The sequence below is a fragment of the Muntiacus reevesi genome, chromosome 18 (assembly GCF_963930625.1).
Source record: "Muntiacus reevesi chromosome 18, mMunRee1.1, whole genome shotgun sequence".
NCBI classification, from domain to species: Eukaryota; Metazoa; Chordata; class Mammalia; order Artiodactyla; family Cervidae; genus Muntiacus; species Muntiacus reevesi.
Window position 1 is genome coordinate 39,608,439 of NC_089266.1, and position 27,854 is coordinate 39,636,292.

At 45.3% G+C, this 27,854-nt stretch overlaps 1 protein-coding gene across 1 annotated transcript in view; it reads right to left on the reverse strand.

Moving 5' to 3' along the window:
* Nucleotides 1–10,681: 10,681 nt before the first annotated feature.
* VPS53 (VPS53 subunit of GARP complex) overlaps nucleotides 10,682–27,854 on the reverse strand; it is a 125,178-nt gene continuing 108,005 nt past the window's right edge. Inside the window, exons 21-23 of the mRNA XM_065908851.1 lie at nucleotides 16,350–16,487; nucleotides 14,049–14,153; nucleotides 10,682–13,602 (exon numbers count right to left, since the gene is read on the reverse strand). Of these exons, the coding sequence (XP_065764923.1) occupies nucleotides 13,432–13,602; nucleotides 14,049–14,153; nucleotides 16,350–16,487 (414 nt within the window). The 3' untranslated portion in view covers nucleotides 10,682–13,431. The remainder of the gene's footprint in view (nucleotides 13,603–14,048; nucleotides 14,154–16,349; nucleotides 16,488–27,854) is intronic.

A 27,854-nucleotide genomic window follows, 5' to 3' on the forward strand; every position in this document is an offset into this window, starting at 1 on the left:
TTAAGACTCCACACTTCCACTTCAGGAGGCATGGGTTCGATCCTTGGTCAGGGAAGTTCTGCCTGCAGCCAAAAAAAAAAAAAAAAAAAACTACCAATAATAAAGAACATTTTTAAAAAATTAAGATTACTGGTTTCAGAGAGCATTGACAGGGACCTGCCATACTCAATAAAGAAAGGAACTGAATTAGAAAGATGTACTGACACAACCCAAACCCATAGGCATCTGTGCACACAAGTTGGTGAGGTCGGTTCATACCTCTGTGCCTCTGGGACTCACAAAGGTGGCCTGAACCAGACAGAGGTCAAGGGTGCCAGAGCTTGGCAACTGCAGAGAGAAGTGTGGCTGCGGAAACAGGCTGGCTCCTTTTCTGACCTCTCACCTGTGAGACCACCAGGTCAGGTGGGGAGGTGGTGCCTGGTGCAGCCCACGCGGCAGTGCTCACCCAGACAACCAAATGCAGCTTGGGGCGGAGTCAGGCCAGTGACCCCTGAGTGGGGGACCTGGGGACCCCAGTCAAATACAGGTTTCACCCTCGAGGCCTCCTATTTGTAAGCTGAGAGCTAGTCTCCCAAATGCTCCCTAGTTACACAGAAAAAGGGCTGTGGCCTCTGCAAAATAAAACCCAGATGGGATTAAAAAAAAAAAAAAACTCAGATGGAATTTTGAAAAGAGCTGGGGCACATGGACTTGTTGGAATGGCATCAATACACTTGCACTCTTGGCTCTGTTCTGCTTATTCACACCGGACAAGGACTCGCAGCCCAGAAAAATAGCCCTTCGTTGAGCCACTGAAGTTAAGACCCTTGATTCCTCGACTGAAGGGCGCTATAGAAGGGTGTGCAGGCCACAAATGGCCAGCCTGCTCGGCCACTCTCCAAAGGCAGCCTCCAGATTCCGGGGTGTTCAGGACCTCTGGGGGATTAGGGTCTGCAGGGCTACATGGGGAAGGATGGTGAGTGGGAGCCCCAGGAAGGGGGTGCAATTGGTTCCCCTGAGTCGGTGCCCCTAAGCGCATTCCTCTCCACCCCCTAGACTCAAAGCAGAATACACAGCCGCGAAGGCAGCTGTGGTTTGCAGCTCTGTACTGCTGGGAACTCCTGAGACTCACCAAAGGCAATTACATGCCTTTGAAGAAATGTTTTTCAGTTTCGAGTCTCTACTGAAAATTCGCCAGGGGTAAAGAAAGAACTTGGACAAGGCAATGGCACCCCACTCCAGTACTCTTGCCTGCAAAATCCCATGGACGGAGCAGCCTGGTAGGCTGCAGTCCATGGGGTCAGGAAGAGTCGGACACGAATGAGCGAGTTCACTTTCACTTTTCACTTTCATGCATTGGAGAAGGAAATGACAACCCACTCCAGTATTCTTGCCTAGAGAATTCCAGGGACGGCAGAGCCTGGTGGACTGCCATCTATGGGGTCACACAGAGTCAGACACGGGCACAACTGAAGTGACTTAGCAGCAGCAGCAAAGAAAGAACTTGAGGTGAGCGGAGAAGCACCAAAGAAAAATTTCATGCATCTCGTTTTCCAGGTTGTATCAGTTGATGATTAACTGGATTTTTATCAACTCTTGCCTTGTACTTCTGCAGGATGACTCCAACCAGTAATAAGCCTTTCTGGAAATCTCTGAAGTTGTCTCTCATATGCTGCTAAATAAATCTGGTCATACACACAGGATGCCTGCTATTTTCTTTTTCTTTTCCCGAACCCACTGCCCCAGCCTCTGGTTCTGCTAAGCTGGGTGACAGTGCCCTCCAACAGGACTACCATCAGCTCCACCAGGTACTTAGAGGCTGCGGCCAAGCCATCACTGCTGTGGGTACCAAAGCCCTGGGCGATGCTGCCTACGCTGGTGGTGGGGGAGGGCTCCGTGGCTCGGAGGTGCTGGAGCTGTGCTGTGATCTGCAGCTAAGTGCCTCCCGCTTCTTCTAGTTACGCTTATAGGGTGGTCCTGATACAGCACGGCCCCCTTTATGTCTGCCTCCCGCCCTAGGTCTCAGCTTGAACCACGCAGGGGCTGCACCAAGAGACAAATAGTAAAACAAGCCAGCAAACCAAAACCCAGTTTGGATCCAAATCCCTCTTCCCTGAGCTTGGCTTACCCTTCTGGCCCCTTCTCTTCGGATTTCTCTAAGAGACTCCCTGGTTCCACGTGCAAAGAGAGCGTCTGGACCTGAGAATGATGGGGCTACTCGACTTCAGTCCCAGCCAGCGCCCTGCCCCACCAGATGCCCATCAAACATCACCTGACCCCCCATCTCAACACCTTGCTTCTCAAAGACTGAAAGGTTAGACTCTGTTACTTCCAGGGATGCCTATTTTTAGCATCAAGGCTGTCTGCCATCTGAGAAAGGACCTTCTGCTTTAGAAGACTGTGTTAGAAGCAGAAGTCTCTATAATGTCAGGCATTAACATCTTATAAACCCTAAGACAGGTCACAATCCCTATCTGTTCTACACGCTTGTAATAAAAAGAGTAGTTAATACAAGCTTTGCGTGGGCCTTCCATCACACACGAATATTAAGGAATTTGGCCTTTGTGTTTCTCACTGGAAGATTGTTTATCAGCAGATACCCTAGTCTTGCCCCACAGAAACTGTTTCACCTCTACTCCCAAGGCTGAGAGTTCTTAGCAAAATCTGCTCTGGGTAAGAGTTTTGGGGTTTGTGTGTGCACTCCCACTAGGCCCATTCATTCAACTAGCATCTGCCAAGGGCCTACTGTGTGTGAGGCAGAGTGTGGAAGCACAAGGAGAGCTTCACCAGCCTGGGGGAGAGATGGAGGAGAGGCTTGGGGGAGGAAGTCTGGAGGGAGTGACACCCATGCTGATACACCCATGCATCAGATAAGGACCAGGCAGGCAAAGAAAGAAGGATATGAGCACCAAGGCCCTGTCGTGAGGTCTCTGAGGACCTGGACATCTTTCTCCCTAGCTTCAATTCGCTGAGAGGAGATTACTGCAGACTTGACAAGGGCCCTGAGTTCAATCCCTTCTGGAGCCACTTAGCTCCAATCCTGGACATGCATCCTGTAAAGATGTCACACTGGTGACAAAGGGAAGTGAGGGTTAGGGTGGCTCGTTTAGTCCAGCTGTGCTCCCGGCTGGAAATGCGTGTCAAACACGCGGCGACAAGCTGTTTCTTCTCCTTCCGCACTTGTCATGGACATCGTTTTGTGATGACACCCTGGCATACGGAAGGTGAAAGCTCTGTGCTCTATTTAGCTCCTAAGGCCCCAGTGTCTCTCAAGCCTGGAAAGTGTCTTGCTCACAGTATAGCTCTTATCTCCGGGGAAATGACCAGTGGCTCTTGCGTAATTACTACTTTCTCTCTTCCCTTTTGCCTGGTGGCATCTGGGGAGGCTTTCATAACATCATAGCAGGAAGGATGGGGTTGCTGGTGGTGAGAGCCTGGTTCACGGTAATCTTCCTACCTCTCTGGCCTCTACTGAGGGGAAATTGGTTCTGCTTGGCCATGGACTGCCACCCTCTGCTTTTCATGTTGGTGAATCTACACCCTAGGTGTTCCAGCCTGAAGTTTCTTCCAGCCAGCTGGCCTTTCATTACTTCTGAGGGCTCAGGGAGTTTGGAAGTCATCACCACCCCCACCATGATGGGGTGTGAGGGACTCTAAGATGTGTTGCCCTTGGGTCCATCTGGCTGGACAACACTCTCAGATATTATTTCTCCTCCTCAGGTGTCTTGTTGAATACTTACATCTCTATGGGGACTGTAGTCTCCCATGTTAATAGCTGGAAGCTAGGCAAGGGCTTCTACATCAGGATTTCCCTCAGAATTAGGGGGGTTTCTCTTATCCTGGGGCTCAGTCCAGAGTGGTGAGATTCTATATTTCTTCTCCAGGACCTTCCAGCTTTGAAACCAAGTCATATCCCTCTAGTTTGTCCTTTCCTATTGATACCTGCTGGTCAAAAATCCCCCCACTTCTTTTTTCTTTTTAATGAAAAAAAGAATGTTTACACCAAGATGCACTGTCCCTATGCTGATAGTGTGGACTGTATGCAAAGTCCTCCAGCATTTTGGCTCTTAAAATGTTAAAGGTCCACTTTCAGGATAAAGATCAGAAACAAAGCAAAACACCATTCCAACAATTCTTGTTACTCGTGACTTCCAAGACTTTCTTCTCTACCGACAAAGTTTCTACAGGAGTTCAGAAACTAAGAATTTAAGCTATTATCTCTATAGCATCAGGGCCAGAAAACAGGCTCCATGATGGAGCCTGGGGAAAGTGCAGAGATGAAGAATAGAAAGGACTCTCAATTGCATATCAAACTATCACCTCTGTACATATACAAAGGATGACCACTGCTTCCAAAAGCAAACCGACAAAGCGTGTCCTCCCTGACCAGGAGGGAAGGGAGCCCTGACCAGGAAGGAAGGTGCGGCGCTTTTGCTCAATCGGCAAGTTCTCTTGCAGCAAGACACAGCACTGGTTGGCTCACATTTGGTTTTGTGCAATGAAAACCAAAGGGGAACTCAGGCTTGCTGGGTTTCTACAGATAGAGCTGCAACTACATCCTCTAGATCAAGAAGCAGGAAAAAACACCTAGGGCGCGTGAGGATGTAGAGAAGAGATTACACACGTACACGCGGTCTATGAGAGTGTGCAGCAAAACTGTCTTTGTAGAGGGCATTGTGGCAAGAGCTAGCAACGCTTCAAACGTGTGTGCCCTTTCGTTTTCTAAAATGGGAATTGAACGATTTTAGGACAGTAGCCTACAAAAAGGCGAGCACATGTAAGCAAAGATACTTACAGATAGATTTTCACTGGTGATGCGCTTCTCACTGCCAAACAACAGAAATCTCTTTGTATACTGATAGGAGAATGGCCAAGTGAATGATGATGTATCTCAACTATAAAACACCATGTAGCCTTAAAAAGAATGAGTATCTCTATACATGCTGAGGGAAAAGATGGCCAAGATTCCTTGTTTAGCTGTAGAAAAACATGCAAATATGGTTCATATTAATTTTGTTTGCAAAGTGCCCTTCCCCCATGGTATAATCATAGAAAAAGTCTGGAAGGAGGGTAGGATCTTTGATATATATATTTCTATACTGTTTTAACTTATTAACATGAATACTCATATTGTGTACTTTAAAAATAAATATTACTATTGCAATATTTTACAAGGTGAAGAAACCTATGCTGTTTCTTTAAGCTATTATTTCTATAGCATCAATATAGAAACTGGGAGCATAGAAACACCGAGAATCATCAGGGTTAGTGGTCATGAGAGGAGGCCCAGGGGAGTGAACCAGTTCCTTCTCAGACTCTCAGAACAAACAGGAACTTGGTGAGCCTGGCCAGGAGACCACGGAGAAGGGCTTCTCTGTGCAGAAACCTGCCAGGTCTGACAGGGACTGAGAGGCTTGATTTGCTGGGGCAACTGAGACTTTCTCTTGGTTTCCTGGACTGGAGTTTGTATAATCATTTAGAAAAATAATTTTTTTCAGATTAACTAACCATATTGATTGACAAAGAGTTGTCAAGGTAAGAGGAGAAGGAGGAGACAGAGGATGAGATGGTTGGATGGCATCACCAACTCAGTGGACATGAGATTTGAGCAAACTCTGGGAGATGATGAAGGACAGGAAAGTCTGGCGTGCTGCAGTCCATGGGGTCACAAAGAGTTGGACATGACTTAGTGCCACTGAATAATAAAAGGGTGCCTGACTCTAAGGCCTTGAGATTGAGGAACTGGGAAGGGAAGGTGGTCCCCTTTAGAGATGCGGAATTGCAGGAAGGGAGGCGAGTGGACCTGGAGATGCTCCCCAGAACTGATGGTGGGAACTGCAAGTGGAATAGCGTCAGCTGAGGGGGGAGTGGCGGACAAAGGCTAAAAATGTGACACACCTCAGAAGGCATAGCTGGTGTTTATGCTTGTGATGGGCAGGAAAGTTCTCTGCCAGGAAGGAGTCTGGAGTGAAAACCACAGGGGGCTTAAGACCTTGGGGCTTGACACGGGCAGTCAAGATTTGGAAGGAGAGAAGAGTCAGTGATGGAGACCGAGATGTTTGATGGGAACCAGGAAAGCCAGGTGTGGAAGGAGGGAGGGGAGGACCCCAGGGGTGGGGAGGACTCACCAAATCAATCGAGAGGGCAGAGAGGATGAAAGTGCGACAAGAAGATTGTCCTTCCAGAGAAGTTTCTGGAAAGTAGTTGAGATGGATGCTGAATAAGAAGCATGCCTATAGGGGATGGAGGTGGTGGCTATAACCTCTTGCTGGAAATGGTAACAAAGACCACAAGAGAAGCAGCATGGGGGTGCTTAGGGGGTGGCGGGATCAAGGAAAGCATGATACCTCTGTTCACGTCTGCAGGCAGAATGGAAATGAGGACAAGCTCTGAGGAAGCTGGTGGGAGTCGGGGTGGGGTGGAAGGGATGCGGGTGGGGCCTCCAGGGAAGGATGACCAGCGGAGAGGAGCAGCCAATGGAAAGAGGGTACAACAAGGGTGGCTTGCATGTTGCCAGCCCTCTTGCATAGTGGGGCCCAAGTTTCTGACTGGAACTCCTGAGGCCTCAGATTCCCAACTGTCACATGAGGAGATCTGACCAAAGTTCTAAACGCAGATAAACCTACATACCACCCAACCCTGAAGCCCATCGATCCGGCCCCAAGAGCCCCTGGTGAGGCCAGGGGAGTCCCACGTGTCACCGTTTCTATATTTCAAGTCCTGAGAGGGTGGGGAAGCACTGCGTGCAGGGACGCGCAAGGCCTCAGGTGTGAGATCTGGGGCTGTGGGCGTTTCCCGAGAAGGACAGGCTTCCTTTGAAGTGTTGCCCAAGCCCCCTCCTCCCAGTTCCGGTTGCACAGCTTTCTTCTCAGAACACAGCTGCCTTGCACCAGGGGTGCCTTGCTCTCTGATGTCCGACTTCTAAGGGCAGCAAGGCTCAATCCAGGTGGTGGCCTCCAGCGAGACTCAGGCAGGATCTGGGTGACAGTTCAGGGGTGTTGCTGAGTGGGTGGCGGACTTCAGGTGAAAGGTACTCTTCCCTGTACAAAGGTGAGCCAGTCAAATGGCCTCTCCCCTTTGCACGGCAGCCCTGATGAGGGCCTGCAGCTTCCAACTGACTTCCGGGGAACCTGGAATTCTTGAGACATTTTGAGGGGCCAAGGAGTTCCACACGAAGCTTTGATTCTAACTTCCCTTTAAAAATTCATACTTGAAGCCTATTCTAACGACAAAACATTCTAAACTGTAATAACACACATCCTCAAATGTGTTACTGGTGTAAATGTAACTGGCCAAAAAACCAAAATATATGAGAAGCACTATTGTAACAAATATAGTGAAGACGTTTAAGAGAACAAACAAACAAAAACTGATACTGTTTGCAAGTTGTTAGCTGGATTAAATCAAGATTTCTCTATTCTGTGCAACCCAAAGTGGAACAGAGAAATAAACTGGATGCTGGGGTTGATGCATATAAATTGCCAGTGTGTGCAAGTCATGGCTGACTCTGCGTCCCCAGGGAGGGTTAAATAGAAAGCATTTCAAAGTTACGGTTATGGATAAATTGCCACCCATAACCTTAGCTTTGAAATGCTTTCTATTTAACTGAAGTAGTACCAGTGTTCTCACAGATTTGCTTTGAAAGATATCTGAACTCACAAAATACATTAATAAAACACTTTATCTGTTTGTAGAGTGAGTGTCCTATCTAAAGTCGGGTCTCATACATGTGAAAAGCACTGGTGTAGTGCACAGAGCCTGGTGATGGAATGAGACTTGAGCTGAATCCTGGCTCTGCCTCCTCAGGAGTCTTACAGCCTTAGGCACGTCATTTGCTCCCCAGGACGCCAGGTCCATATCCATAAATCATGCCCACTTAACAGGGGTTTTTAGATCCAATGAGGTCTCTAAACTAACCAGGAGGCAGTAAATACTCAGTTCCCTCAATACCCAATAGCCCTGAAGGGCCTGGATCTCTCAGCTCCACTCACAACCAGATACTATTTGTGTGCCAAACAGTAGCCAGGCTGCACCCAAAGGCTACATCAACTAGGACCATATGGCCCATCAGCGCCCTCCTCGGATGAGAGCCAGCCAGCCCGCTGAGGGGCCAACACTTGGGACTGGTTGAGAGCAGTGTCAGGGCTGCAGCAGGGAATGGGTATGAGGTTGGGGTGTGTGTGTGTGTGTATCTGTGTGTGTGAGATGACGTTGGGGTGTGTGTATGTATGAGGTTGGTGTGTGTGTGTGTGTGTGAGTGAGGTTGGGGGGTGTGTGCATGTGCGTGTGTATGAGGCTGGGGGGTGTGTGTGTGCACATGTGTGTGTGTGTGTGAGGTTGGGGTGCGCGTGTGTGTGAGGTTGGGGTGTGTGTGCGTGTGCATGTGTGAGGTTGGGGTTGTGTGTGTACACGTGTGTGTGTGTGTGTGTGTGTGTGTGTGTGTGTGTGATGAGGTTGGGTGTGTGTGTGTGTGTGTATGTATGAGGTTGGGGTGTGTGTGTGTGTGTGTATGTGTGTGAGCTCATGTTTTCTTTACACAACATTGGCTACTTTTCCACTTGCCTGCTAAAGCGTTTCACTGGCCTCTCCAGGCGGCCCAATCACAGGACTGCGGTCTGTGCAGATTTCTGTGGAAAGTGGTCTCCTCGGCAGGCGATGTGCTTCCCTTCTGCCTGAGAAGGGCCTTCCTTTTCCATCTGCACAGAGCAAGTGAGCGGAAGAAGCTGGAGTTTCTCTCTACTCTTTCACCTGGTGGCCCTGAAAATTGCAGCCCACTTGGTAAATACTTTTCTTGGCCCCAGAAGCAAAGGGAAGTTTTATCAAGAAACTGTTCTTAATTTCCTATGTGTTGAAAAATTACCCCAAACAGGAGGCGGCCCTGGGTCATGGCCATTGTGCAAATTCCATTTGATCACTGAGCAGAGGCTACCAGAGCTCTCAGACAGAGTGATAAACATTCTTAGGGGACAAAGCATTTACAGGTTTTCCTATCACTCTATTGCCCAGCATTCTCTGTTATCTGTAGCCCCCAAGGGAATTGAGAGGGCCTGGTTCAGGGATTCCCCTGGCCTTGGGAAAGGTCTGAACATCTTTTGAAAGGTGACTGTGAAGACATCCAAAGAGCTGGTGAATTTCTGGCTTTCCTGTTAGGTCTGCCCGTCCCAAGATAATCTTGCTTAGAGATTTTTGGGCATTGAAGGTCAAAAAAAAAAGAAGTGTAGGCAGGAATTTTGTCCCTGCCAGGAATGGCCAGTTGAAATGAGTTTCTGTGGACACCGGACACCATATCTAAAGACAGCTTTTTGGATGGAAGCCTTTGGCAACTCTTTTGATTTGCATTTGGAGGAAACTTGCCACATTTTCCATAACAGGCAGCCCAGCCAACACCACCCGGGAGGGAGGAAGTTCTTTCTCTCGGCGTCTGCAGGTTTATCCCTAAATGCTACGGAAACAGCAGCTGCCAGGGCAAGGGGAACAGAGCATGGAGAGCCTTTTAAAATTCTTGAGTAAGTCAGATCTCACCAGCAGGACCTAAAAAGGCAAAGGCTTGACATTCCGGCGCTTGCTGCAGATGAGGCCTGCGCCCGGGGGGCAGAGTGAGCCCAGGGACTTAGCAAACTCTATGGCCACCTGCTATTCGGTCAGGTCAGCCACTTGGGGTCCAGGCCTGGCGAGTGACAACGAGGAGGTCACATTTCACACAGCCTTGTGGCTGACAGAGGCTGCGAGTGCAGCTGGCTGTTTTGTGACCTTCACCACACTGTTAATTATACCCCTGTTCACAGATACTAAAAACTGCTTTAAAAAAAAAAGTCTTGAATTTGTTACAACTGTTTGTTGCTTCTGTTTTATGTTTCGGTGTTTTGGCCTCAAGGCATCCTCCAGGATCTTAGCTCCTCCACCAGGAATCAAACCCACCTCTCCCCCACCCCCACGGCCCGGCCCGCCGCCCCCGCCCCAAGCGTATTGAAAGGAGGAGTCTTAACCACTGGGCCACCAGGAAGGTCGCGGCTTTTGTTTCAGATGGACATTCTTCACGTGCCACTGCTTACCTGCTTATGCAGGCAAGAAGGAAGAGAATCTGGCAGGTCAGTCATCTGGCCATGTTCTTCTGGGTGGGTTATACAGAAAGGTTTCTTTCCTCATCAGACTGATTTCTGGCTACCCTATAAAAATGGGGAGCTGGTGGAAAAAAAGAATGGGAACTAGGGAATGATCTCAAAGCCAACCTAACGGAAGAACTGCCACAGATTTTCCAGGGCTGAGGGGGAACATCAGACTTCCTCAGAAGTTCACTGCAAAATGTCCATCCAGCTATTAAGGAAACAGGACGGACTGACTGTGCCCAGGACAGACGGCCGCTGGCAGTCACATGAAGCAGGCTGAGATTGGAACTGTGAGGCGGAGGAGGGCAAGTCAATGGGATAGGAATTCAGAGTACAAGGAGGCTTCCAAATCAGAAGCAGGATGCTTATACCTATTCACAGAGGGTTTCCCCACCCCTGGATGTGCCAGGGCCTTGCCCATGAGCATCACAGTCTGGTTCTGTGCGCTGTTTCCTCAGGCCATCACGAGAGGGGTGCATCTTCACCAGGGAGGAGGGCAGATGCTGAGAGGGGAGCCCAGGCTTCTTGGGCGTGCTAATTTTTTACTATAGTCCGTTCTGTTTTCTGTCAACAGTAAGGAAATACATCCTAGCAAGTGACATCCAGTAATGCTTTAATTAACTGTAATATTTTATGCTCCAATAATGCACCAAGAAATCACTTCCAGATGGGGAAAAGGAATGATATTTAGACAAAAAGGCAATCCCTTTACTTTCCGCAGATTGGTATCTCCCAAAGGTACAGAACAGAACCTTGAGGGTCCAGGGAAGGGGGGGCGGCTTATCTATTTTGATACATATTGGAATTTGAGACTGGAAAATTATCTTTACTGTATAAAATGTCACAGTACTCTTTCTGCATGCCAGCATCTCGTGTGTACGTGTTTCCAGGACTGTTGTTTAATGGCCCAGTGCAGTCCTAACCATTTTATTTTTAGCGATCTGACTTGGAGGGGACGAGAAGTGTGAAACATTTGCTTTCAGCCTCAAGCAAGCTGGTTATTTTGGAGATTTTTCTTGCTACTGAGAGGAGTTTCATTTCCAGCTGTGAACTTCTGGCATTTTCCTGGGCGTTCCATAAACAGGGGACTAGGGTTCGTCTGACAGCAATTCAGGGTGGGCTGCTGTCACACCCCCCACTTCTCCGGCTCATTCACCCTGCCTGCCCATCACTGTCACACTGGTCCTCGGAAGTTGACTTTCGGTCTTGCTCTGTCTGTACTGGGGAGGCACCTGAGGTGTGAGAAAGTCGGCACCCTTTCCTGGTGGGATGGGCAAAGCCCTGGGTACTGGGTCTTTGTTCTTCAAGAAAGGGAGGTGTGGTGATAGTTGCTTCAATTCCCAGAACTGAGTTTGGAGGTCAAGACACCCTGTCTGGGGTGGTTCCTATTTCCCTGTTATGATCCAGACAGAACTTTCTCCAGTCTGAGCACCTCTAACCAGCAATCCGGAAGTCTTGCCATAGTAAAGACAGCAGAGAACTCTTTATCAATTATAAATTACCAATATTTATTTTAACCATATAAGGTGACTTCCACGTTTTCTTTTTTTGAAGTCTAGAGAAAGTAGAGGGAAGGAACCAATACAATATCTAACTCAGCTGAACAGCAGAGTTGTTAGCTACTGTTTTGATCAATGAGGGCTCCTTTATAGATATTATTTCAAAGTGACAATAATAAATAAATATTCCGTTTAGGGCTTAGTCATCAAAACAAAGGAGAATCCTAGTCAGGATGGGGACAGCATAATTTCTGCCATGGCCCCTCCATCAACACAAACTCAAAATTCAAGATGATGGCTATGAGCAAAAAAACATCTTTACTGTTTGGGTACCAGCTCAACTGTACAGTAATTACACTTGCTTACAGTCAGAAAAAAATACCCATTTGTGAAAATGTGCAATAGGAAATCTTCAATAAAGCGAGTTCCTATTATAACAGATCTTCACAAGGAGTAAATATTATAATCATAATGGAACTTTTCAACTGTACGCTGGGTGCTACTCCAGACTTCCAGACTGACTGATTCACAACCTCCAGGCATTTGTACTTGTGAAAATAAAAAGGGTCTCAGGTGATACTGATGTAGACCTCCAGCTGAGAAACAGGCTCTGTCTGTACAGGACATACACACGGTATTCAGCTTCCATCAACAAGACACTTAACGTAACTCCTACTGACATCTGTTGGCTCCTTGGAGATTACTGACAGTGTAATAAATCAAGAAAGCAACTTCTCTGGCTGTGACCACCTGGGGCTAGTGGTGGTGGAGGGGAAACAATGCCTTGACATCTCAATGCCATTATGGAGATGTCCAGAAAGTGACTCCTTGTGAATGAACCACAGAAAGAAGTGTGGATCTGTAAACACCAAAAGTGACAAGAACCAGGTGTGGGAGTCCACTGGCGTTTCCAGCTTCCCAGGCTGATGACAGATGGCTAAAGTGGCTGCCTGGAGATGGGCCCATCACCCCTCCTTTCAGGAGTGAGAAGAGAACGTTAACCTCAATTAGCATGGACTGGATAACTTTCCCACAACACCATGGCTGTCTGGGCAGAGGGAAATCTTTTGACTGAGCTGCCCGGGTAACCCGCCGTACTCCTCCCTACTCTTCCTGCATTTTTCTTTTTTTTGGTTGCAAGGTTTACTTCCCTCTATTTTATTTTCTTATTTGGCCACATGGCACGTGGGATCTCAGTCCCCCGACCAGGGATCGAACCTACCCTCCCTGCACTGAAAGCTCAGAGTCTTAACCACTGGACCACCAGGGAAGTCCCCTTGCACTTTTCTTACTTAGCCATCCTTTCTTCATAGGGCTCAACTAAAGGCCACACCTCTCTCTTCCGCCACGTCTATCTCTGCCATTTCATCACTGGAGCCCTAGAGCCAAGCCCAGGGAACATCTCTTAGGGGTCTGGCTGCAGAGGCACCTCCAACAGCTGCAGGTGGGGGAAGTGGTGAGAGCCCGGCTCTCTGGCCCACAGTGCTAGGACAGAGCAGGGCCACAGTCACAGAGGGAGGGACTGTGCGGGCGAGGCTGCTGAGTCAGTGAGGACTGGACCAGTCGGGAGCAGCCGGGGAACAGCCAGTGAAGGCAGGGAACCTTCTTCACCCCATGTGGCCTCTGCTACAGGAATCAGAGATTGCTCTAGTCCTTACTTGGCTTTGCCCATTAGGACAGGAATTAAGACAAGGCATGGGAGCGACCCAGGAATGACCCAAACATCCCAGGAAGTTTCAAGACTGATGATCTGAGGGTCCAGGGAGCACAGGAGATGTGAGGGGCGTCCGGGGATCCGGGTTGTGGGTGGCTCACCAGCCAGAGGGAAAAGCGTCCCCTGGGCGCTCCTACAGTCTCTTTTTAATCAGTTTCTCCAGTTTGCGGATGCGCGAGGACTCCTGTTCTGGAGTTGGAGCCAGGAGGGACAGGGAGCTGGAGCCTTCAGGCCCTGAGGGCGGGGCGGGGAGCCTCTGGCGGAAGAGCTCCAGCATGCTGCTCTGCTCGCTCCGCTTCAGCCCCTGAGGTGGAGACAAAGGAGGGTGATGGCAGTTCTGGCCCCCAAGGACACAAGGGCAAGTGCAGTATCTGGTATTCACTGGGCTGAGGATTAGCATTTTCTCCAGGGGAGATATCAGCCCTGCGTAGTAGCCTGGGAGAGAAGCAGGGGAGGAAGAAAAGGCAAAAGGAGAGAAGAGAAAGGGCTGAGAGGGCAAGTGGCCAGGCAGCAGGATGCGGGAGGGCCGCCTCCTCTCCTCGCAGCCCCGCCAAGCCCAGCTCCCCGCCATCAGAAGGTGATGGGGCGCATGGTCGCAGGCCCTGGATCCCCCTCCTCAAATGGCTTCTTGCAGCCTGGGCCCAGCAGGGGCACTTTGAGGAGGCCCCCCAGGGGCCCGTATCCCACCCCTCAGTGAATCACGGAGTGTGAGAAGGAGGCACCAGGGACAGAACAAGATGCTGAGCTCACCTTCATGTCAAGGATCTTCTGGAAGGTTTCTGTGTTGCAGTCTGTCAGGAGCTTGATGTAATTGTCCACAAATACCACCAATGGCTCATGAGGGGCCATCACAACCTGTGAGGGAGAGAGGAGAGTCAGGCCTGCCAGAAATGCTTACGATCCAAGGCAGCGGAGCATCTTCTACAGAAACGTCCTGACAGCCTGTTTCATCTCAGCATTCAGTTACAGCAATGCTTCCAGTCAAACCCGACAACCCTAAAGGAAATCAACCCTGAATATTCATTGCAGGGATTGATGCTGAGGCTCTAATACTTTGGCCACCTGATGTGAAGAGTCGACTCATTGTAAAAGACCCTGACGCTGGGAAAGATTGTGGGCTGGAGGAGAAGGGGGCAACAGAGGAGGAGACAGTTGGATGGCATCACTGACTTAATGGACATGAGTTTGAGCAAACTCAGGGAGACAGTGAAGGACAGGGAAACCTGGTGCGCTGCAGTCCATGGGATCACAAAAAGTCAGACATGATTTAGCAACTGAATAACAACACAATGCTTCCTAAATTTGCTAAATCAAAAATGTCACCTGAATTGCTTTTTAAGTACAGATTACTATGTCCCTCCTTCGAAGATTCTAATTCATAGAGCCTGGGGAGGAGTCCCAGGTGTCTTTTTTAAAATATCAAGACCACAGGAAACACTGTGTTGGAAGGTCCCCTGTTTGGGACATTTCCTGGGTTTCTGGTACCTGCTCCTTCTGTCCTGACATATCGTCGTTCCCAAGTAAAGTGTCGCTCAGTTGTGTCCGATTCTTTGCAATGACATGGACTATACAGTCCATGGAATTCTCCAGGCCAGAATACTGAAGTGGGTAGCCTTTCCCTTTTCCAGGGGATCTTCTCAACCCAGGGATCGAACCCAGGTCTCCCACATTGCAGGTGGATTCTTTACTAGCTGAGCAACAGGGAGGCCCTGGTTCCCAAGGGATGGCCTCAAAAAGCATCAAGTTAAGTGGATTTTCTCAAAAACAAAAACCCCACAAAGCCTCAGTGTTCCCAAGACTTAAAATCGGGAACTTCATTTAACTACATCCACTTCACATACCAGGGCTTCCCTGGTGGCTCATTGGTAAAGAATCCACTTGTTGATGCAGGTGATCCCTGGGTCGGGAAGATCCCCTGGATTAGGAAATGGCAACTCACTCCAGGATTCTTGCCTGGAGAACCCCATGGACAGAGGAGCCTGGTGGGCTACAGTCCATGGGATCACAAAAGAGTCAGACACGACTCAGTGACTAAATAACAACAACTTCATGGACCACCAGCAGGAGAGCCCTAGCATCAAAACCCTCATGTTCATAGTCATTTGGTTTTCACTGTGGGGGTCCGGTTTTCTTCCTCCAGTAGGCTGGTTTGGTTTTGGATTTCTGAGAATACAACTCAGAGTGGCAAGGAGAACTCACTCAGAAATTCTCTCCAAACCCTGCTCTCCCCCATGGAGAGTAAACCGGCTAGGGAAGAGATGGATTAGGCTGCTTTGCTTCCTCAGGTCAAAGCCCAAGGTCTGTGGAGGCCCCTCGCCCAGTCCACCCATGTCAGGGCCCGCTGTGACTTCCCACTCTTCCATCATTTGAGCCAATTCTGCTTGCAGACTGACCTGAAGGGCCGGGAGGGCCTGGCCTTCTAAGAGCATCCCCTGACAGCTCCATTTGTTCTCTAGCCCTCTCTCCCCTCCCTAGGAGGCTCCCTCTCCACTCGACAAGTCCAGGTGGAAATCAGATGCAGGAGCTCAAGGCTTCAGACATTCTTAGCATCATCACCCCACATATATTTTGTTAAGTGGGGCTTTAGAAAACCATTTGCTGATTAGAATCAGTTATGCGACATTTGTTCTAAGTTCTTATAAAGTGGCAGAGCTTAGAAAGCCAAGGATGGGAGGAACTGACAGCTAGGAAGCAGAGAGAAGCAGAGCAGAGAGACCCTGACTGGAGGTTGATTGAGTGACAATGCCACCCAGCCTCCAATCTTGGCCAAATCTTATTATAAGAGAATCCCATCATAAGAAAGAATAATTTGTCAGACAGAATTACTGACCATCCCCCCACCCCACCCCTCCCCAGCAACACTGCACTGACTGAATAATAGCTGATGAGGCCAAAGTCTGGTCCAGCCAAAGAATGCAGACAATCTTCTGGGACTGATGGGAATAGTTTCAAACCTGGGCTTTCTGAGACTAGTACTCAATACTGTTTGGAATAAGTGATCAGGTAACTAGGCCCTTTTAACTGAAACCCTAAAGAAGACACAAGTCCCACCTTGAGGATCATCTCCGCGCGGGTCATGCCTTTCACCACGATCTTGGTGTAACTGGCCGGGGCTTTCCTCACTACCTGAGAGCCGATGGAAGGCAGATCAAGCAGGACCATCTTCAGGGAGTGCGTGTCCAGCAGTAGCTGAGGGAAGAGAACAGAATAGTACCAGCCACTTCACATGGGCACAACACCTAGTGTACTCACGTTGATAAATAACATTTTCTTGATATTTAAAAAATTTTTTTAATATATTTTAATTTTTGGCTTCACTGGGTCTTCACTTCTGTGTGTGAACTTTCTGTCGTTGCATCGAGTGGGGGGCTACTCTTTGTTGTGGCGTGTGGGGTTCTCGTTGCAGTGGCTTCTCCTTCTAGCTTGAGGGCTCCAGAGCTTGGGCTCAATAGTTATGGCACATGACATGTGGACTCTTAGTTGCCACATGGCATGTGGAATCTTCCCAGACCAGGGATCAAACCCACGTCCCCTGCATTCCATTTAGAAAGCAGTTCAGGATATTCAGGAAGAACCTTACAAATGTCTTTAAAATTTCTGCTTATTGAACAGGCAAAAAATGGTAACTCCATACTGCTCTACTTTGGATTTCTCTGGATGCTAGCGAGGATGTAGGAGATTAAGTCAAATTTAAACATCAGTATCTTGGGACTTCCTGGTGGTCCAGTAGTTAAAAATCTGCCTGGACCACCAGGAAGTCCCAAGATACTGACTCCAAGATTTATAATAAAGTAAGCAAGACAGTGTGGTACAGATGAAAGGACAAATAGATCATCTGTGCAAAAGACAGAGCCCAGAAATACATCACAAATACTGTCCACACAAATAGAGTCAACTGATCACTCACAAAGCAGCAAAGGCAATTCAATGGAGTAAAGATAGTCTTTTCAACAAATGGTGCTTGAACAACTGAGCATCCATATGCAAAAAAAAAAAAAAGGAAAAGGAAAAAGGAATCTAGACAAAGACCTTTCACCCTTCACGAAATGGATCATAGGCCTAAAACACAAAACTATAAAACTTCTGGAAGGTAGCATAAGAGAAACCCTAGATGACCCTGGGTATGGTGATAACTTTTTAGATATAACGCCAAAGACATGATCCTTTAGAAACTTACATTACCATCTGTAAAACAGATAGCCAATGGGAATTTGCTGTATGTCTCAGGAAACTCACAGGGGCTCTGTATCAACCTAGAGGGGTGGGATGGGGAGGGAGGTGGGAGGGAGGTTCAAAAGGGAGGGGATATATGTATCCCTATGGCTGATTCATGTTGAGGTTTGACAGAAAACAAAATTCTGTAAAGCAATTACCCTTCAATTAAAAAATAAATTAAGAAAAAAAGACATGATCCATTAGAGAAATAACGGATAAACTGGTCTTCGTTAAAATGAAAAATGTTTGCTCTCCAAAAGACAATGTCAAAGGGGTGAGAAGGTAAGCCACAGATTAGGAGAAAGTATTTGCAAAAGATACATCTTGTAAAGGACGGTTATCTAAAACATACAAAGATTTTTAAAGAAACTCAGCAATAAGAAAACAATCCAACTAAAAAATGGGCCCAAGATCTTAACAGCTACCTCACCAAAGATATGTAGATAACAAGTAAGAATTTGAAAAGATCTGATTCCTGAAAATCAGTAAGAAAAAGAACAGCAACCCCAGTAAAAACAATACCAACAGTGGGGCAAAGATTTGAACAGGCACCTCACAAAAGTGGAGACTCAGGTGCTCATAAGGGCTGTGAAATGATGTGTGTGTGCTCAGGTGTGTCTGACTCTTTACAACCCCATGGATTGTAGCCTGCCAGGCCCCTGATACTTCATTTTACTAGTGATCCAGTCAACACAAATCAAAGCCACAACTGTGTGTCATTTTGTACTCATCAGAAAGGCAAAAGGAAGTAAAAAGGTCTAAATACCAAGTGTTGGCATGCATATAGTGCAATGAAACTCACACTTAGGATGAGGGTATAAACTGGTTGAAGCACTTTGGGGGAATTTCAGTACTATTTCCTAGTGGAATCTGTGCATAACCTGTGACACAGTACTTATATCCTTTAACGAAATTCTTGCCCATGTCAAAAAAGGTTCCCTAAATCCACTGTTTGTAAAAGCAAAAGACTGGAAATAACCTAAATGCCCAGCAACAGTGTAGAATGGATAAACAAACAGTGCTATATTCACGCAATGGAACATGACACTGAAATTAAAATAAGTGACTCAAACAACCTATATCAACACAGATAAGTCTCAGAAATCATTATGTTGGGCAAAAAAAGCAACTGGGGAAATGTTATGTATAGTACCATTTGTAAAAAGTTTAAACATTTGCAAAACAAAATTATATATTGTTTGTGGATACATACACATGTAACTTATCAAAGCACATATGGGAATGATAAAATGAAAATCAGAATAGTGATTACCTCTGGGCATGGAGGGAGAGGAATGGCAGGGTAGGTCCACAGGGGACTTCAGCCATAATTATAATTTATATAAAAAAGATTTAAAGCAAATACGGGACCATGTTAAGATATGACTAAGCTAAGTGGGAAGCTGATACTCTTGACATTATTTTCTATACTTTTATTAACTGAAACTATGTTTTTCCTTGTCTTCTTTCTTCATAGTATGCCTTTAAATAACTGAGGCCTAGTAAGGATTCAAGTTTATCTTCTATGTAGCAGAATTTCAGTGTCTTGTTAAAATCAAAGCCATGTCTTAGCATTATTTGCTAGCAGAAAAAAAAAAAATCAATGATTATTTAAAAACATATGGGGATACTTCCTGTTTTTTTCTATACTTTCTACTTCCCAGAGAATGTTATATGCATAAATAATTGTACAGTCTTAAGTGACAGGAAGAGTTTTGAATGAACCAGACATAACCCTCTAGTATCTCCCATATTTTGAAAGATACGACATTCTCAATTCCTGGCCAGTCACAGTAAAATTCTCTCCTCACCAGACAGATGAACAGATAGAAACCTTGGTCTCAGGTTTTACCGGAAGTAATGCAGTCAGAAAATGTGGGAGCTAGTCCGACAGACTTAGTCTATGTGAAATGAAGGTGAAACGGTCCATTTATCATGAAAATCTGTTGGCTTTCGTCTTTGAAAATAGCTAAAAGTTCATCTCCTTATGCATGAGGCACTGGGCAAGAGGTGGTTGTTAGCGAAATTCGGCTGAGCCTCAGAGAAAAAATTTGGGGGTGATATGGCGCATGCTGATGGTGGGCCACTGGGGTGCAAAGCTGGCCAGCATGCTGTGCCTGGGAAGGGTCATCATCGCCCGTTAATGGAAAGCTCTGACACCTCTTGGGGGGCAACATGACTATCACAGTGATAGAAACCTTGAGCAGACAAAATAAAGGCACATTCCTAGAAGGTAAAGACCATATATATAACACTAAGCTCTTTAATGAGGTGATGTGGAAGAAACAGCTCAGGATATGAGCAATGGGGGGGCCAAGGTGAGGACACGCCTTGTTTCTTTCCTCTTTCCTTTTTTGCTTTAAATTTAAGGTATAACTTTCATACAGTAAAGTACACAAAGACCAAGTACACGGCTTGATAAATTATACACATGCATACACCCTACAGGGCTTCCCTGGCGGCTCAGACAGTAAAGGACCCATCTGCAATGTGGGAGACCTGCGTTCGACCCCTGGGTCAATTCTCCAGGAAAGATGCCCTGGAGGAGCGCATGGCAACCCACTCCAGTATTCTTGCCTAAAGAATCCCCACGGACAGAGGAGCCTGGCGGGCTACAGTCCGTGGGATCACAAAGAGTCGGACACGACTGAGTAAGCACAGCACAGCACATACACCCTACTGCCTAATTAAAGACATGGGACTTTCTCCATCACCAAATAAATGAACCAGTGCTCTGTGATGACCTATAGGGGAGGGATGAGGGGAAGTTGGGGAGGGAGGTTCACAGGGATAGATATGTGTGCATATGGCTGATCCACTTCAGCTGACTGCACAGCAGAAACGAACACAACACTGTAAACTAATTATCCTCCAACCAAACAGAAAAGATGAAAGGATATAGAGACGTGTTCACACAACGGAATGCTACTCAGCCATAAAAACAATGAAGTATTGTCATTTGCAACAACATGGATGGACCTCGACATTATCATACTAAGTGAAGTAAGTCAAAGACAAACATCGCACGCTATCACTTTTATATGGAATCTAAAATACAACACAAATGAGCTTATTTACAAAACAGAAACAGATTCACAGACATAGAAAACAAACTGACGGTTACCAGAGGTGTGGATAAATTACCAAAGGAGGTGGATAAATTAGGAGTTGGGGATTAGCAGATACACATTACTATGTATAAAAGAGATAAGCAATGTGGTCCTATTATATAACACAGGGAACTATATTCAATATCTTATTATAAACTAGAATGGAAAAGAATATGAAAAAGACTATATAATCTTCATATATGTATATGGACATATATATATATAACAGAATCACTTTGCTGGACATTAGCAGCTGTACTTCAATTCCTCTATACTTCAATTAAAAAAATAAATTACAAAGATGACTTGGGACATTATTTGCATCCCAGAAGGCTTCCTAGGGGTCTCCCAGTCAGTGCTCTCTCTTCCTTCCCAGCAAAGGCTACCATTCTTCTGCCCTCTGTGACTCAGGATTGGCCTGCTGCTCATTAATCTGCTATGGACATTCTTGTACATGTCTTTGGTGGCCTCACACCCTCATTTCTCTGGGGGTAGCATCTATGTAGAACTGCCGGATCAAGGGGTAGGCATATGTTTAGCTTTAAGTAGAGACTGTCAGACAGTCTTCCAGTTTGCTTGTGCCAATTTCCAGTCCCACCAGCAATGCCTGAAAATTCCAGTTGCTTTACATTCTCACCAACACTTGGTATTCTTGGTCTTTTTTAATTTTAGCCACTCTCATACTGTGACTTTAATTTATATTTCCCTAGACAATTAATATGCTTACTGGTGAGCCTCTTTTTGAAGCACCTATTCAAATCTTCTGCCATCTTTTCTACTGGTTGATTATCTTTTTTCTAATTGATTTGTTGAGGTTTTTCTAAAGTACGTTTTTCAACTTTATTGAGGAATAATTGACAAATACACTTTAACTGCACATATTTAAAGTGTACAGGGTGATTATTTGATATACATACACTTTGTGCAATGATTACCAAGATCAAGATTATTAACTCTCCTTTTGTGTATGTGGTAAGAATGCTTAAGATCTACTCTCAGCAAATTTCAAGTACATCACACTGTATTGTTAATTACAGTCACTATGCTGTACATTAGCTCCTTGGAACTTACACCTTAGAATTGAAAGTGTGTATCCTCTGACCGCCATCTCTCCATTTCCTGCTTCCCCCAGCCCCTGGCAACTACCATTCGATTCTCTGTTTCTCTGAAATTGAGTTTTTTTTTTTTTCCTTTAAGATTCCATACAAGTGATATGTTAGAGATTTTCAAAAGGATATATTTAGAATATAAGTACTCTGTCAGTTACATATATTGCAAATATCATCTGCTACTCTGGCTTGGCTTTTGAGAAAAACAAGTCCTTAATTTTAAGTACTCCAAACAATCTCTTCTTTTACAATTAGTACTTTTAATGTTTTGTTAAGGAATCTCTGCTTAACCCACAGTCATAAAAATATTCTTTTATCTTCCAGAAGTTTTGTTGTCTTATCTTTCATTTTCAGAGCTATAATCCACCTGAAGTTGTTTTTAAAAAAAAAAAAATTTGAGATAAATTCACCTTTTAAAAGTGTACTGTTCAGTTCCAGACATCTCATCATGCCACAAATAAATTCCATGGCCATTAGCAATCGCATCTCTTTCCCTCCTCTCCTCCAGCCCTTACCAACCAGTAGTCTGCTTTCTGTCTTGTGGATTTGCCGGCTCTGGACATTCCATATAAATGGAATCATACGTTCTGTGACCTTTTGTCTATGATTCTTTCACTTAGCATAATGTTTTCAAGGCTCATCTATGTTGCAGCATGAGTAAGTACTTCATTTCTATTTACAACTGAATGATATTCCCTTGTAAGATTAAACCACATTTTGTTTACCCATTCATCAACTGATGGGCGTTTGAGTTGTTTCCACTTTTTGGCTATTATGAATATTTTTGGCCATGCTGAATATCTGTGTACAACGGTTTACGTCACACTCTCTTCCAATTCTTTTGGGTTTCTATCTAGGAGTGGAATGGCTGGGTTATATGGTAACTCCATGCTTAACATTTTGAGAAATGGCCAAACTTTCCCCAAATGGCTGCAAGCATTTTGCATTTCCACCAGCAGCGTATGAGGGTTCCAATTTCTCCACATCCTCACTGGAACTGATTTGTTTTTTTGGGAACTGACTTTTGTATATGGTGTGTGGTCAGGGTCAAGATTAATTTTTTTCCGGGACTTCCAAAAACAGAAAAATATAAAACACAAGTAATACTGTAACAAATTCAAATTCAATAAAGACTTTTAAAATGGCCCACATCAAAAAATTCCTTAAAAAAAAAAAAGATTAATTTTTTTCCCATGTGGATATCCAATTACCCAGCACTGTTTACTGAGAAGACCATCCCTTCCCAACTGAATTATAGTGCTGTTTTTGCCATAAATCAAGTTTCTGTGTACGTGTGGGTCAATTTCTGAACTCCATTCCTTTCTTTTGGCCCATTTGTCCCTGTGTGCTTAATTACTTTAGCATTAAAAGCAGCCTTGGTATCTTGAAGTTTAAATCCTACAACTCTGTTCTTTCTTAAGAGTTATTTCAGCTATTTCTGGTCCTCTGCATCTTCATCCAACTTTTAGAATCCGATTATCAATTTACATTCACACCCACAAGCAACTAACCCATCCCTGCAGGGATTTCACTCTATCTGTAACTTTGAAAGAACTGACATTTAAAAGTACTGAGTCCCTGGGACTTCCCTAGAAGCCCAGTGATTAGGACTCTGCTGCCAGGGCAGGGAGTGTGGGTTCAATCCCTGGTTGGGGAACTAAGATCCCACATGTCACGCAAGGTGACCAAAAATTAAAAAAAAAAAAAAGAAAAGTATTGAGTCCTTTAACATATGAACATGGACCTTCCTGTCATTTTAAAGATTTTCCTTAATATCTCTTAATACTGTGTCATTTTTTGCATAGAAGACTCAAACATTTTAAAAATACTTATTACTAGCTAGATTTTACTCTATATGGTTTCATTAAAAATGTTTAAATTGTTTGTTGCTGGTATATACAAATATTGAAAATAATTTAAATACTGGCCCCTGCCTACTAAATTTCTATTCTAATAGTCTGTCTACAGATTCTTCTGGATTTTGTCATTCACAATCATGTTCTCTGTAAAATGTGAAAAATGACAGCTTTGTTTCTTCCTTTCTAATTGTGTACCTTTTATTTCTTTAAATTTTTCACCTTATTTTCCTGGCCAGGACTTCAAGGGCAATGTGGAACAGAAATGGTGACAGCAGACACCCTTGTCTTGTTCCTAATGTCAAGAGAAACATCTTTCTGTACTTGACCATTAAGCGTGATGTTTAATGGCAATTTTTCTTCCCATTAACTGATTCATTTCACTCATGAGCTTGCTCGGTCCTCCCATCTCCAGGACCTTGACGATCCTGCCATGGCCATAAGCCCCTGCAGAGCGTGGCTGTGCCTGTCTCTTCACTCTGTGGCACAAAGGGAGTGATAGAGGAGGCTTCAAGCTCTCGGTGGACAGGACGGTCTCATAAAAGTCAAGATGGGCCAGAGCTAACAGGACAGAGGAGTGAGCGGTGAGCGAGTGGAGAGATTCAAAAGGCTCCTCAGAAACAGAGAAGGGCTGGACAAAAGGAAGAAAGCTCTACCCTGTGCACGGACACACAAGCACATTAAAAAAAAGGAGGAGAAAGTTTAGCTTTTCTGAACACACTTTCTATAATCACAAAATTTAGAAGGAAGTTACTTAAAGCACAAATTGACTTTTGTGTCATTTCTCAAAATAAAATTTTATTGTGGATATCACTTGAGTAGTTATTATGTGAGGGTGGACCACAACTTAAAAAAAAAAATCTTGTTATTATGGAGAGTTTCAAACATGTATGACATAAACAGAAGAATACAGTGAATCCTTATGCAGTTGGTTGTACTAACCAGAGACATTCTCACATGCTCATCTCAGCTCATCTATGCCTCCAATACACTGGATCTCAGCCGGGGGAGGGGGGTGTTGGCCCCTCTTCCCACCCCCGGCCTGGATATCTGGCAACGTCTGGATGCATTTTTGGTTGTCAACATTGGCAGGGCATTACTGGCAACTAGTGGGTAGTGGTAAGGAATGGTGCCAAACATCTTATAATGCACAGGGCAGCCCCACAACAAAAAAGATTCTCTAGCCCCACATGTCAACAGTGCAAAGGCTGAGAAAGCGTGCTGCAACCACTCCTTGTCCCTCACTTAATTTTTCTGAGGTTAAATTTACATACATAGAAATGCACAATTTTTAACTGTACAGTTTTGACAAATGGATTTATCCATGTAGACCCTCTCATATGTTTCTGTATATACAGTATTAAAATAAAATCAACTTTAACACACTTTCTTCTACTCCTAGCTTGCTAATAAGGTTTTGTCGTTCTTTTAAAAAAATGGTCATTTACACGTATTAAATTTTATTAGTACACTTTTTTTCCCCCCAAAGGAGTGCTTAAAAACACCCTGGGTCCTTTTCCTGACACAACAGTGAACTGCTCCCTCTGGTTAGTTTGTGCAAGTGGAATCCATTTCTACTGTGTGCTCAGTCATACATACTGTGACCAGAAGACTAATTAATGACCCTGCAAATCCCGCAAGATTCTCTGAAAATCACAAACTAGCAAGAAGCATGACAAATACTGTATGGTTCAGTTCCGCGTGCCCTTGCAATTGCTCAAGCGGACTCCGGGGCCCAAAGAGAAATAATTTACTTTATACAGTGATCAGGGAAAGAATCAAGAGCAGGAAAACGTCTCCTTTACTGTTTTTGACACAAGTATTAAAATGCAATCTAAAATTAGGATCTAGTACCTTTGTGGCGAAGCAGAGGCCTCTGAGATTAGGCCTCAATCCTTGACTCTTACAGCTTTTGTTAAACTTGGATTACAGCTGCTATAAGACTTGCGACAGAATCTGTCTCATCAAGACTTTTTTCTTTTAAGCAGAAGTTTTAACTTTTTTTTTAATGTGGACCATTTTTAAAGTCTTTATTGAATTTGTTATGATACTGCTTCTGTTTTACGTTTTTGTTTTTTGGCTGAGAAGCATGTGGGATCTTAGCTTCCCGACCAGGGACTGAACCCGTACCCCCTGCATTGGAAAGTGAAGTCTTAATCACTGGCCCACAAGGGAAGTCCTAGAGTCTGTTTTAATCTATGAACTTCTCTCTGGTAACTTCCAGTTTCCTGTGGTTTTGCTGCTTGAGTGATCATGCCTCCAGCTCCATGACTGCATGGACTTCTAAGCCCAGATACTCACAGCAAGCATGAACCCCAGCTAAACCTGAACTTCACGTGGGAATCTTCCAAGGGCCACGTTGCCCTGTAGCTCCTACTCATGGCCTCCCCACCCTTCACCCGAGGCAGGGCCTATCGAGATCTATGCTCCCCTGTCACCCACTCATGTTTGTCTGGGGTCTGATAAAGTCAAACGCCAGTTTCCAGATGGTTTTCTCATTCACATCTCAAAGCAGAATACTGGCCAAACTGATATTTTTCTGAAGATGCGGGCTTTTGGAGTCTGAGTTGATTATTTTAACATTCTTTTAAAGAAAGGAAAATCTGAGGAAAATAGATATGACATTGGATTCATGTGACAAGATGAAAATAGCACAGTAGCTGGACACTAAATCAGGTTGCAAGGCCTGGGCAGAGCTGCAAACTCATGGAAACATATTCCCTATGAGTCAACTCTGTTACAGGGGCTTCATCAACTCTAGAGACTTGAGAAAATTAGTTTCGAGAGACTAGAAACAGAATCCAAAGCTTCTCTCAGACACACTAAGAGCAATCACTCCACGTCCTCTCTCATCACACACAGCAGTGAGGTGAACAGAGGATCCCTGGTGAACATGTGCTCATGAAGCTGGACGTGCTGGGGCATTACTCTGCTGTTTCCCGAGAAGAGGGTTCATTCTGTGCTTATGACGTGCAAGAGGCAAGAATTTCCAAACACTGAAACTCTACACTCAGACGCAGTCAGTCAGTGTCTGAATCTACGAAACCTCCCAGGACGTTTGCTGAAACAATGCTTCTGACTCTGCTAAGCTGGTCAGCCAGACAGCCCACGTCAAGCATTGACTAGATGTTTCCATGTGAGAAGACAGGCGCTGATAGAGAAACAAACTATTAATAGTAAGAGCTGGCATTTGTTGAGGGCTTCCCATGTGCCTGATGTTGGGTCAAGCACTTCAGTGCATTGTTGTTCAGTCACTAAGCTGTGTCTGACTCTTTGTGATCCCATGGACTGCAGCAGGCCAGGCTTCCCTGTCCTTCACTATCTCCCGAAGTTTGCTCAAACTCACGTCCATTGAGTCAGTGATGCCATCCAACCATCTCATTCTCTGTTGCTCCCTTCTCCTCCTGCCCTCAGTCTTTCCCAGCATCAGGATCTTTTCCAATGAATTGGCTTTCTGCATCAGGTGGCCAAGTATTAGAGCTTCAGCTTTAGCATCACTCCTTGCAATGAATATTCAGGGTTGATTTCCTTTAGGATCGACTGGCTTGATCTCCTTGCTGATCTTCTTCAGTACATTATCTTGTTTAATCCTCACAACTACCCTGTGAGGTGGTGCTGTGATTATCCCCATTTTATAGATGAGGAAACTAAAGCCCTTGAAGGGTAAGTAACTTGTCTAAGGACAAACAGCTGCTGGGTGGCAGAGACAGGATTCAGCATCAGACCTTAGTGATTCTGGAGCCCATAACCTTAAGGTTCACACTGCTTTTTTTTATACTGTCTTGCTATAGTGTAGGAAGGCCACTCACTTACAAAAGAGTATAAAACATACAGCACTTATGAGATTCAAGAGATGCCTGTTATTCATAGGTATTACATCTCTGGCTTTGATACTTTCTGATAGACCCATGATGCACCAGGGCATATGCTGACCTGCCACCCTTCTGAGGCCTGACTTGGACCAGCATGGCCAAGGGCCCAGGGTTGGGGCAAGTCACGGAGCTAGGAGAGCTGAGCCGCCACCCAGTCAACTAATCCAGTGGAAGGGCAGGAGTTATGGAAATGCCTTGAACTATATATTCTCCTTACTTAAAAATGTAGTTCTTTCAAATATAGAAAGCAACTGAAATCAGTTCAGTATTGCTGAATAAAGGTCTACAGAGGATTTATTTTAATGAATATTAAGGGATCATATATGATCAGTACATGAACAGTTTGTATCTAAGTAAGTGTTTTTAAATAATTAGGGGCTAAGGGACCATACTC